The sequence below is a fragment of the Tympanuchus pallidicinctus genome, unplaced genomic scaffold, assembly GCF_026119805.1.
Source record: "Tympanuchus pallidicinctus isolate F22 unplaced genomic scaffold, pur_lepc_1.0 scaffold24, whole genome shotgun sequence".
NCBI classification, from domain to species: Eukaryota; Metazoa; Chordata; class Aves; order Galliformes; family Phasianidae; genus Tympanuchus; species Tympanuchus pallidicinctus.
This window is the reverse complement of record NW_026294741.1, coordinates 6,284,817-6,297,694: the sequence shown is the minus strand read 5'-3', so window position 1 is coordinate 6,297,694 and position 12,878 is coordinate 6,284,817. Positions and strand designations below refer to the sequence as shown.

At 43.8% G+C, this 12,878-nt stretch overlaps 1 protein-coding gene across 2 annotated transcripts; it reads left to right on the top strand.

The window, feature by feature from the left end:
* The first annotated feature begins 286 nt into the window (after positions 1–286).
* Positions 287–12,434, top strand: LOC128083518 (3 beta-hydroxysteroid dehydrogenase type 7-like). 2 transcript variants are annotated; one of them, XM_052688867.1, is made up of 7 exons: positions 1,131–1,557; positions 2,101–2,191; positions 2,988–3,143; positions 5,128–5,236; positions 9,143–9,242; positions 9,812–9,974; positions 11,205–12,434. In XM_052688867.1, the coding sequence occupies exons 3-7, from the start codon at positions 3,008–3,010 to the stop codon at positions 11,621–11,623; spliced, it is 927 nt and encodes a 308-aa protein (XP_052544827.1). In that variant the 5' UTR covers positions 1,131–1,557; positions 2,101–2,191; positions 2,988–3,007; the 3' UTR covers positions 11,624–12,434. The 2 variants fall into 2 exon arrangements, with proteins under 2 accessions (XP_052544826.1, XP_052544827.1); XM_052688866.1 differs by lacking the exons at positions 1,131–1,557; positions 2,101–2,191 and adding an exon at positions 287–518.
* Positions 12,435–12,878: the final 444 nt, after the last annotated feature.

The window sequence follows — 12,878 nt, the reverse complement described above, 5'->3', positions numbered from 1 at the left end:
CACTCCAGAACGTGCACTCTTTGCACAGAGGTCCAACCTACACCAACTGACCATGAAAAACACTCAGCATGGCAACTGTGGGCTGAGATGGGCCAAGGACCAAGACAAGCTGGAGGTGCCTCACTGATCCTACACCAGTGAGTGGAAGGGAAAGGCTGAGTCAGAAAGACCAGAACAGCATGTAGCACCAATGTGGCTGTGCCAGCAAAAACCTGACTTACGCATAACTGGATGGAGTTAATGTTCAGCCAACAACACCAACACTGTGAAGGTTAGACTTTAGACTTAGATCAGAAAACATATTGGCTCAGAGATCAACAGTGCACTATAGGATCTCTCTGCTCCTTTAACCACAAAAACGTCCTCAGAAATGGATGGAGCCCAGGTCTACCTGGTGACAGGAGGATGTGGTTTTATTGGGGAAAAGATCACAGAGCTCCTGTCCCAACAAGACTACATCAAAGAAGTCAGAGTTTTTGATTCAGTAGCAAGAAAAGAAGTAGAAAATTTTGCCACAGGTAAGAAAAGAGCATCAACTTGAATTTAGCAGCCACAACCCTCTCTTTCAGGACAGGTGGTATTATGCAGGAGATATCACAGTTACAGGCATGGGGTGGAAACAAGGATTGAGCAGACAAAACCTATGCTCCAATAGCTAAAAATTAAAAAAAAAAAAAAAAAAAACCAACCAAAAGGCAGACAACAATAGAATCAAGCTCAGCATCTGCTACAGATATTGCATAATAAATTACTGTAATTGTGAGAGAAGCCTACAGCCAACGTGCTGTGCATAAAATGGAAGAGGTGAGGCTCAGTAAACATGCTCAAAGATATTAAATTATTCAATTTGATCACAATTCTGAATGTTGCCTTCTGATGTTTCACCAGAACTGATTACAGTGAGATACGTAGGGGAGAAGCAACTCGTTTTACTGGATTTGAGAATACCCACCCCAAACAAGCCAACCAACTCACATGGCTTTGCAGGGTTAGCGGTGGGCTGAGGCTCTCTCTCTCTGACTGTCCAACCCCTCAGCTTGCTTCCAATGAGAAAGTAAAAATGGCTCAATATTTTTTAAAAACAATCTTCACGATTTGACAGCCTACCTCTCTACTGCTCTCTCCTTTAGGTTAGGGAGGACTGTGGTGCTTCTTTCTTTTCCATAGCTGACAATTCTGCATCCCACTTGCATTGCTCTCTTCTGGAAAAGCGTCACTGAGGGCAGGACAGAGGCCAGCTGTGGCCTTCCCAGTGCTGAGTAAAGCACAAGAATGTCATAGAATTATAACATCATTAAGGTTGGAAAGAACATCTAGTCCAACCATCAACCCATCACCACTACATCGCTAACCACGACCCTCAGTGCCGCGTCCACTCTTATGAAAACCTCCAGGACAGCAACTCCACCACCAGCCTGGGCAGCCTATGCCAATATCTCACCATTTGTTTCTTCCGTCCTGCACCATAATCCCTTTTCTTGCCTGTCAATCCCATTAAGCCTTTTTCCTAGCTGCAAGTTCCTGCCAACAAGTGATCTGGCCCAATTATTTTATGAGGTAGGTTGGGCCTGTTACCTCTTCCCTACCACACCCATTATCTTCTCTTTGTCCCTATCTCTATCAGCTCATACTCTAATCATCCAGCATACTTTGAAACCCTCCCATTTAACGTTATCTGCTGATTTAACAAATATGCCACATTCTTGATGAAAACAATAAGACCACCTTAAGGTAGCTACCTACCACAGCTGGCAGTTCCCTCAGAGCAGTAATTCAGCTTCATGCTCACCCTGATGTGGCTTATTGGGACCTGTTTGACCGATTTACTTATGGGAATGACATGGAGTCTCCAGACCCCTTCTAAAATCAAGACAGATGACAGTGACCTGCTCTCCTACATCCAAGTGTCCTAAGAACAAAAGAGATTTATCTGACATGACCTATTCTTGACAAATCCACGTCAGTTGCTACTATTCTCCTGGTTATCCTGTGGGTACTTACACACATATTCTTCAAGCACACATTCCTGAAATTCCTGGTGTTGACATTAAGCTTCTCCAAATTTTCCTGGCTCTTATTTTACCTCCCTTCTAAACACAGGCGTTTCAGTTGCACTACTTCAGTGTTCCACTGCCTCCACCAAAAGTTCTCTGGAGTATGTGATAAAGCAGTAATCCTGCAGTTACATCAGGTACCCAATTAGCAGCCCTGGATAACACTCATCAGGCCTTAACAATCTGCAGATTTCTCTTGGTGCTTGACACCTCTCTGCTTATCCCTGACCGCTCTCTTGCTGGTCTTAATTGCACCCAGCTGCCTTAAGACAGGTGATCAGAATGAAGCCATATAACACTTCAGCACAGGAGGCTCATGTAAAGACATGACAATTAGTGGTAGATGCCAATAACAGCCATGTTTAGAACAGCTATTCTGAGACACAAAATAAGAGGAAGGAGGAAAATTAGCCAGACTTCTCAGTGGCTCAAAGGAAGGAATTTCCTAAAAAGTTTTAACTAATATATTGTATTATTTTCCCTCCCCCATCTATAGTATTTGCAATTTAAAGAGAGTTCTGGGCAATATCCTTCAAGCTTGCTTCATGTTATTCCCACCACGCTGTAGATATCTTCTTCATGTGTCCCAGAGCAAGTCCTCAGCCAGCCCCAGCTGCCTCCCCATGTAGCTCAGTGCTATCCTCAACTCCATGTGAGATCTCAGTGACAGCTGCTGTTATTCTGACCCACAGCTGGTGTAAACTGGCAAAGTGCTGCACTGAATTAAACCAGATGTGTATCTGGTTTCTTGGGGTTCATGAAATGGGGATGTATTTCCCCCCAGGGCAATGTATTCCAATAGTATAGTTGGCAAGCTGCTTCTTGCCCTGCTGAGAAGAAAGCTTTCCAGGCAGGATCCTCATTCTGCAGGAATGTGAAGATGCTGTTTTGTATTTTTTCCCCTGCATCTATGCTTATATTATTCTTCTCCAGCTACCACTCATGTGACAGTGATGAAAGGAGACATTCGAGACTACAGTCTGCTCCTTGCTGCCATGCAGGGTGTTCACGTGGTGATCCACACAGCTGCTATTGTGGACTGCAGAAACACTTTACCCTTTTGGGAAATGAAAGCTGTCAATGTTGGGGGTAAGTTCTTTAAAACAAGCAATTAAGCAAAATACATCCTTAGAATCGTAGAATCATTAAGGTTGAGAAAGATCATGTACCTCTAAGATCATGTAGTCCAACCATCCACCCACCACCCGTATTTCCCACTGCCATGTCCCTCAGTGCCACATCTCCAGTGCTCTGGATTGCCTCCAGGAACGGTGACCCAACCACCTCCCTGGGCAGCTGTGCCACTGCATCATCACCCTTTCTGAGAAGTTTTTCCTCATATCCAGCCTTAAATACAAACGCCTTGGTGTGAAGTCATGCAAGAGACTACAAAATATGTATCTCCTCTGGTTTAACGCTTCTGTGTCCTCTAAATTTGCAAAGTTAAATCTGGACCCAGACATTGGATAAGTTATTCTGATCAAGGACATAACTTTCATTAATAGTACTGATTCAGAACATAGCTAGAGTGGTAGGAAGCTGTCTGGCATGTGAGAAAGACATCAATTAAAGTTGAGTTGAAGTGATGCTATTTCTAACTATTGTGTTACTACATGCCACAACTAGCCAAGAGCTCCACAGCGTTTTCTTCCTATCACCAAGAGCTGATTTCATGCTAGGTGCAAGATCTGATTAAAGAAAACTTGTTCATCGATCTCAGAAATAAGCACAGCCTATAAGAACAATGAAATCCCAATTACAGCAGCAACTCCACTGGTATCTCTGGCTGTTACCTACTAAAACAGCTGTGAACCAGAAGGAAAGAATTTTGTACACGTATATACACACCAACTTGGTAACTGCTTTGGGCTCCTATTACTTGCTGATTCATTCAAGGGCAACATTAAACTACATTGCTGTAGTTATTTCCAAAACCAGATGCTTTTAAGAGCCTGTATGGTGTGAGCACACCAAGGATACTCAGAGACAGAGGGCTCCCACTGCCCTTTAGAGGCTTTGTGAGATCTTCCTCTTCACTGCCAGCTTGCTGCCTTCCCTTGGATGGCTTCAAGCAGACCTGCCTACATTGGGCTGCTGCCTTCACCAGGACTGCTCAAAATCTAGAGCTGAAAGATACAGTTTTCCATCCGTCATTGCGGACAGAAGAATGCTGAACTGTATTTCACATCTACTGTAGAATTCATGGAAGAAAAAAGAGTCAGGACAGGTATAACATCCTAGCTGGCTCCTGTATAACTCAGGTCACAGCAATTCACCCAATGACTGCCTTAAGCACAACAATTTGTGGATAACTTGAACAGCCAAAAGATTTTTTGCCTAGGATTAGGAACTGCAAGTAAATGGGCAATCTATCAAGTCTTTTAGCAAATCGTAATGGTGCTTAAGAATATTAGTGTGGCTATAGTTAATTACTATAGCTGGCAAGAATTTACATCTTTGTTCTGCTTTGATACCCTCCTTTGTTTCAACCTCTAGTTTCTGAATCCTTGACTAGATTGAGGAGCCCATTTAGTCACTTAGTCTTTTAAATCTGCTTTTTGTTAAGCTGAATGATGTTAATTCATCTGTTTCCAATTATGTTTATCAACTGAGGTTGTCAGTAACTTTATACAGTGGTAGGATAATGGAGAATTAAATTATTTTCCCCTGGTCTTCATACTGACTTACGATCTCTGAAATGATCCTAAATTCAGGATTTCTTTGATAATTTTACCAGGAGTCTGTTGCAATGGTTTTCACCCTTCAGTCACCAATCACTTCTACCAAGCAATATATGCAACTAAAACACCAATTCTTTTGTCAGAAGACTGCAGTTCACCATGTTGCCCATGCAGTTGTTAATAACCATAGAGATCATCACATTACAACTAAAATTGTAGCTGCTGCTCTAGTGTTATAAACCATCCATACCTGTGCAATTGTACCCAAGGGACAACAGCTTTAACCTACGGCTATGCAAAGGATGGATCTATTTAAAACCTGTAAATCTCATGTGACCTGTGCAGTAGAAACCAATGTAGTTAATATTTCTCCTTCCCGACCTGCCTCACAGGTACTGAAAATGTGTTAAGGGCCTGCTGTGCCCTGAACATCCCATATGTTGTCTACACAAGCTCCATTGCTGCAGTGGGACCCAACATTTCGCACGAGCCCATGCTCAGGTAAGGCCCAACACATTGTTTTCATCCCTACAGATTTTTGCTATGAATCCAAAGCAGAACAAGTGTGCTCCCAATTCTGTTGATTCCTTCACTCCTTCATGAAAAGCACACCTCCTTTCAACATAAACTTGAACAGTATTGGATACACCTCACTGAAAGCGTTGGTTGTGAGATGTAGGACTTAACAGCACCTCCAGGCTACCTTCCATGTGTATGGACCTGTTCTTCTAATCGCTAAAATCAGTTTGGCATTGGATCTCAGCTACTCAGGGTTTGACAAGGCCAAATTTTATCTTGCTGTTGGGTAAAAGTTTTTTTCTCTGCTTCACACTAAGTTGGCTCAATGGGTAGGTGATGCTCCATCACAGACCAACTTTCCCTGCCTCGTTAACTCCATAGCGAATTGCTAGCAAACCTGTGACAAGCTCTTAGTATCAAAAGAGAGCAAAGTAGAGCTTTGGAAGCCCTCCAGGGCAAAGATGGCATTTGGAACAATGAAAGACAAAGGCTGAAATTACAAGTTGGCGTTGCCTTTTCCTATCTTTGATTTCCAGAATGGACTCTCACAATCAGCTGACATTGCTGTTCAGGACCTGGATACCTTTGGTATTCATGGGACACAGGAACTGCCCCTTGAACTCCTCTTTCTGAAGACCAAGAACTGAAGTTCTGGTTAAATTTGACGTTGGGTGGAGATGGGTGCAGTCTGACACACAAAACTGTAAGGCTTCTTGTTAATTTGCACAGGCTGCTCAAACCATGCAAGCTTGTGTGCAGAGGAATCTGGCTCAAAATCAAGTTGTTTCTCTACAGGCAGTCAGTCTAGACACAGCTGGCTTCAGTCGCTGGGCTCCAGCAATTGAAGCCTGGCTAGAAAAGGCTGCTTAAGGCATAACTTAAAATGACCAACAAGCCTAAATTTCATACTCACAAGTAAGCTAAGCACAGTTGTTCTGAAGAGCATTTAAATACCCAAGTCTATAGAAATAAATGTCTCATATGAAAAAGTCCCTGAGAACAAAAAACCTCAACCCACTTGGGAGCATGAGCACTAGAAGCTCTAGTATCAGTGAAAGGCTATGAAATTTGGTTATTAACATATCTAAATCACTTCTAAAAACAGATGTATGTGTACGTCTTTCTTAGCATTATAGTCCTGTAACTTGAGAGACACGTAAATAGGTATTTTGATAAAGATCTGTGGTAGATATCCCAAATGTTGCCTGAGAAGACAGTTCCTTGCCTTAGAGTCATGCCCTTGTGGGCCCAAGCAAAAGCCCATCCTGCTGCTCACAGAACGTATGCACATATGAGCATCCTCTCCCCACCAACTCACAACCCCTTCCTACCACAAATGCTAATAAAACCACCAACTAGAGCCTGCAAGTTGCTTTTCAAAAACATACTCACGTTCTGCCATCACGTTGTGAGAAGAAAGCCTGTTTGTCAGAGTGGTTCTTCTCCATAGATTTCCACTTTTAATTCCTGGAATTAAAGTGAGAGAAGAGTAAAATAATTACACAGCTTGTCTTACTAGGGAGCCTAGAGCGTACTGGAAGGCAACGTAACATGGCTCTGCTTGGCACAGCTGCCCAGGGAAGCAGGGGGGTGATCATTCATGGAGGTGTTCCACAACCGTGGAGATGTGGCACTGAGGGATGTGGTCAGTGGGCATGGTGGGGTGGGCTGGGGTTGGATTTGGGGACCTCGGGGATCTTCTCCAGTCTTAATGATTCTGCGAGTCTATGCAGGGACATGGTTCAGTGAGCATGGTGGGGGTGAGCTGATGGTTGGACTTGATGATAGAGGTCTGTCCAACCTTAATGACCTTATGATTCTAAGGCTGAAAGCAAAGGTGATGTAGTTTCCCTATCCCCACCCAATTTGTTCTGCTCTTGTTTGCAGCCAGTGATCAAACTTGCCTTACTTTTCTGCTCTGTCCCCTTTCTCTATCACTCCTTGTATAATTTCATTTAATTCACTTTTAGGTGCTGGGGAACTGACACAGACAAAGCATGATTAGTCTCTGGACAGGGTGATGGGTGCAGGGATAATGCTCACACCTCAGCATCCTACAATAATAGAAAATGCCTCTGTCAGTCTCAATCCCTCTGAGACAGCCGCCACTGAGATACCTTCTGACAATGCTGCTCCAGTCTTATTAGCGTTCAGTTATCTGTGATCGTTTTGAAAAGCAAGAGCATTATGCTGAGCTCTTTGTTACGACCAAGCTTCAAAAGGGGTGGGGGAAGGCAAACAGGAGCAGAGCTCTGCAGCTAAAACGGCAGGCAGGCTGCCCCTTTGTGAAGCTTCACAAGGCAAAAAAAGAAATTCAGATAGAAAAAAAGAATGCAATTAAAACAAGAACTTCTAGATAACCCCCCTAATTGTCTTGGGCCTCTCTTGGGCTCTCAGCAAACTGTGCACAATCAATCTTTTGCTGTGCTTGTTGGCTGGTTTGTCTCCTGTTCATCACCCGTAAACACGGGGAGGGGAGGAGGGTTTGTGCTACAAGCCTGTGTGCTTGGGGATGCTGAGTTTTTGAGGCTCCTCATTTATTTCTGTTGCTCTCAGCTGGGATATCTGATGCACAAGCTACTGACTGAAGAAAGGCAATAGCACTATCCATGTTTTACATGCGGTGATGTGAGCGCAGAAAGGGAGTTGTCCAAGGTCAAAGCAGGAGCCTGAGTCAGAGCTCGCTCTCCTGTGGCCCAGAGCTTAACAAAAAGACCTCTGCTGCAGAATTGCTGCCTGACCTTATCAAAGGCCACTTAGCCTGTCCTTAAAGCACAGCTGAACCCTGTCTGCATCACACTGCTTTGGGTGCTCTACACCTGGCACAGTTCAGTGTTTGCCTAGGGTGAATTTCTGTAGGACAGCGAAATAGTCAGCAAATAGATGTGAAAACGTGAAGGAAGTCTTTGAGATCTCCTGCAGCACACTGAATGGGGAGAGAGCCTTCTCATGCGACAGGGAGCAAACGGACACGTGGTCTGCATTTATGGTCCCTCCAATGTTCCAAGCAAGGCTTCTTTGCTCTCTGACAAATCCACAGCCCCCTAATCTTCCTAACCAAATCCTGGAATACTGAGCTAGAATCAGTGGGACAGGAACACCCATGCCTTTGTGGGGAATGCTGCTTTCTTGGTTCTCTTGGAATTATTTCAGGACCTGAGAGGGCAGTTATGTGTTGAGCCCCATTGACTTAGGAGTCACATCCAGTTGAGGAGCATGTTGTCTTCCTCCACTGTGGCAACCAGTGGTTCCAAGCACAGCTCCAAGCCCTGTTGACCCAATTCAGGGACCTGGTTTTCTGCTCGTTCCCTCAAACATAGCCTGCTGGGACAGGTAAAGAAAACCTCAGCACAAATCTGGTGATTGTACATCTTCCAGGAACTCTTTCTCATCACCAGCAAACATCTCCCAACTCTAATCAACAATATGAGAAAATTAAGGTGCAGATTCTTTTAGTTTAAAGCTCACAAGAGGCTTCTCACTACCTCTAATGAAAAAAACAAAACAGGACTGCTCTTGTTTTCCTGCCCTCCATCATCTTGTGCTCTTTCCACCTTGTTCAGCCACTTGAGAGTTCTTAGAAGGGTAACGGCGCTGCCTTCTAATTTCCCTGCCAGAATATTGTTTGCTTCAATCACACGAATGCAAATTCACCTCTCAGAGATGAAACCATTGCTCTCATGCAAATCTGTTTTTGCCTAACACCACAGAATCACCTGGTATTTGAGGCTTTATTTCTCCTGAGCTGCAGTAAGGATCTTTCTTAAGCCCTGCATGACGCACCGTCAAAACTTATACACTGCAAAGCAGGGGTTAAAGTAAATCACACAGAGATAAATGTCTCCCAGCTCTGGACTCCAGGGTCACTCACATCTCAATCTATTTCAGAGGAAATGAGGACACCAAATACAGCGGGGAAGTGGAGCTGCCTTATGGGAAGACGAAGGCCATGGCAGAAAGACTTGTATTAGAAGCCAATGGGAAAAAGGTAAAAAAAAAAAAAAAAAAAAAAAAGTCAATGGTGGTATCCATGGGGTTTCAGCACAGGATGAGCAGAAGGAGAAAGCTGGTTAGAAAGAATCATGGAATAGAATCATAGAATCATTAAGATTGCAAAAGACCTCTAAGATCTTCCAGTCCAACTGTCCATCTACCACCACGACCCCAGAGTTTGTACCTAACTATTTCTCCAATGGCTTCTCTGATATGTATTCACCACATTGCCCCAAGCTCACCAAGAGCCAATACTCCCACAGCATCACAGAGCCGCCATGTATTTGCAGGATCAAGTTGCTCTACCCTCTGTACCTATTCTCAAACTCCACCAAAGGAACAAAGCTTTGGAAATCACTGTATTAAATTATGGTTTGCAAAACCAGGCTCACCTGGTGCACAAAAGATGCATTTTCAGACACGCCTGGCGTGAGTTAAGAATCAAAAGTTTGATTTCCTCCAATTTCCCCAAGTATTCTGGTTCCATCTTCCGCACCAAAGATCACTGTGGAAGATGCTACCTACAAATCCATCACTTGCCATTACTCCTCTCTGATTTTTCAGCTCAGCAATGGTGGTAAACTCACGACCTGCATCATCCGCGCCAACACAGTATATGGGGAGAAAGCAATGTTCCTTCATGACTTGTATTTGTCTGCCAAAGCCCATAACGGTGTGTTGAACTACCTGGAGCCTGAACACACAGAGCGCAATTCCACGTACGTGGGTGAGTGAGTGATGGATCTCTTTGCATGCAGTGCTACCACAGGAGATTTTGCACGTTGGCTCACTCGTAATCCTTGAACACAGAAAAATGAGTATAGTGACTGAGTGGAAACAATTCTACAAGCACAAAACTCAGTCTGGCTAAAAGAATTTATAAAACACTTGTTTACATTTTATTGTTTACATAGAACCATTAAGGTCGCAAAGGCCACCAAGACCATCCAGTCCAATCATCAACCCAATGGCTGTGACCACTCCAGACCATGGCACTCACAGTGCAACGTTCATCCTTTCCTTGAAAATCACTAGCAAAGGGTTTTCTTTTTTTAAATTCTCCTCAACATAAGGAAAAATGTTTCGAAAACTGAAAAATAGCAGAAAAGAGTACAAGAGTCCTGTTTGTTTCTTTTTCTAAGGCAGTGTTTCTAGAAAGCTATGGAGGAAATCAGAGAAATTGAGGGAACATCTTTAAAATATTTTTTGCTTGTTTGAAAAGACTGGTTTACTTACAAGAAATTAAGCCAGCTACTTATAAAATTAGTAAAGGCATTCATTGCAGAAAAGATTGTACTTCATAACTGAGTTTTGTGAGCACGACAGGCTGCTCCCAAAGCCTCTCAAAATCACAGAATTCTTGAGATTGGAAAAGACTTCTAAGATCATCCAACTCAACTATCCACCTACCACCAATATTGCCCACTGACCATCTGAGGTATCACATCTGAAGTAGTTTGTTGTTGCATTGAGTGCATTACAGGAAGAGTACAATTCACCACTCAATCATGTGGAGCTTTAGTTATTTCTGTGAAGCTCACATGTCCTTTTCCAAAAGTGCAGATAACAGTGCTTTGAAATTGCTGTTGCAGTGGAATCAGGCCTGGATAAATCAAATGACTTCTTCAAAGGCTTCTCAGCAGAGCCAGGAATAAAACTCCCAAGCTCTGCCTCCCATTCATCCTGATCACACTACAAAACAGTGCCCTTTCGCGTCAAGTGAACCCGTGTCACAAGGAATGTTAAATGTCCTGCTCAAAGGGGAAACCAAGGGTTGAAAGGACCTTTGAGGCCTGAATTAACTACTCCACCCCTCCTCAGTACAGCTGAACACACGATGAGCGCCATCCCTACGTCGTAGCACTGCAGTTGGGATCCCATGCTCTCACTCCCATAGTAAATAGGCAAACATTGCTCCTCCTGAGCACCTGTTTCTCTCCTCCTCTTATTTCTCCAGGGAATGTCGCATGGATGCATGTTCTCGCAGCCAGGCACCTGCAGCTGAAACCAGACATACTTGCTGGGCAGGTGTATTATTCCTATGATGACACTCCGACAACAAAAGCTTTTCTGATCAGGTATCAGCTCTTGTCCTGTATGGACCCCTCAATAAGATTGGGCTCACACATCCCATACTGGAAGATGTGGTTACTGATACACCTGCACAGGATAATCGAGGTCATCCTGTCCCCTTTCTGGAAGCCACAGCCTTTCCTAAACCTCCCTTTGCTGCACACGATAGTCACCACCTTCTCCTACGAGACAGACAAAGCCTTCAGGCACTTTGGGTACAAGCCCCTCTACAGCTGGCAGGAGAGCAAGGTGCGGACGGCGCGGTGGCTGGAAGTGGCCATGGGGAACCTGTCCTCTCAGTGATGGAAAGAACCCTTCCTAAAGATCCTGTTACCCTTCATACGTGGCTTATTACATCTGTTTTGAAATATTATCCTATAAAAATAAACTCCTACTCTCTTGCACTGACAGCACAGGGGCTGACTTGCATTCAAGCCCCATGGTTGGATGCCTACAAGTTCAGGCAGTTTTCACTGGAGTTCGAAGAAATGGGCTGTTTTTACTGCAGTGGTTAACATCCAAAATTAATTCTGTCAGTTTGAGACTGCTTAAGTACTCCTGTGTTCTGTGAACATATAATCATCTCTTGAGTTTTCCTACAGTTGAAGTGTATGTGTGCACAAATAAAAGCTCATTTTAATTACTTCCCTAATCCTCCTGGAAAAAAAAAAAAATAGAAGCAAGTTTCAGCATGGCATCTTTGATAGAAATGATCGAGATTTGCTTCTTGTTAGTCATAGTAATTACCCTGGAAAGGAAGTGAAGGAATACTCTGGGAGCTGCCAAGTGAACTCCATGGAAATTCACTCACAGGAGAGTTCTTTGCAAAATGAGCTTCCAAACCAAAAATAATTTGCTCAGGTAATTCGTGAATAATTTCATATGACAAATAAATCTGGGGCAAACCATTACAATCTGTCCACAGAGAATTTGGGAAGGTGAACCGTGCAAGTTATGGAATCACAGAACGCTTGGAGTTGAGGGACCCTTCAGTGCCACCTGGTCCCACGCCCTGCGATGCACAGGGATGCCCACAGCTCTCAGTTCCTCACTTTTTTACTCTAATCATTTGTGCAGAGAGTTTTTAAATAAAGTGATTAGTAAGATTACTGGACTTGGTTTCATTAATAATTGTCTTTGCAGCTTTCTGCTATAAGTTAAATGCTAAATGATGGCTTTCTGAGACTGTGACAGAGTAATATATACCCTATTTCGTACGCACGCTGCCAGAGCTTCACCACAGACTACTTTGACCTCAACAGGTTTTAATGCTTTTGAAACCTTGGTTTTATCTTGCCAAAAAAGAGCCACTGGGTGGAGCTGCAAGTCTGTCAGACAGGTAACGTGAGTTCCAGCATAGCAGCAGTATTTACTGGAGCAGTATTTACTGGAACAGTTTCTGACAAGAGCTCCAAGACCTGCCCAGACAGCAATGCCGATGGTCCGGGGGTCTGGGTCTGTTCTCAGTCTGCAGTACTTGGAGCTCATCCCTCGGCTGCATGGACACACTCATCTTTATCCTCATGTAGTTGTGCCATCAAAGTGACCAAGGAAATTA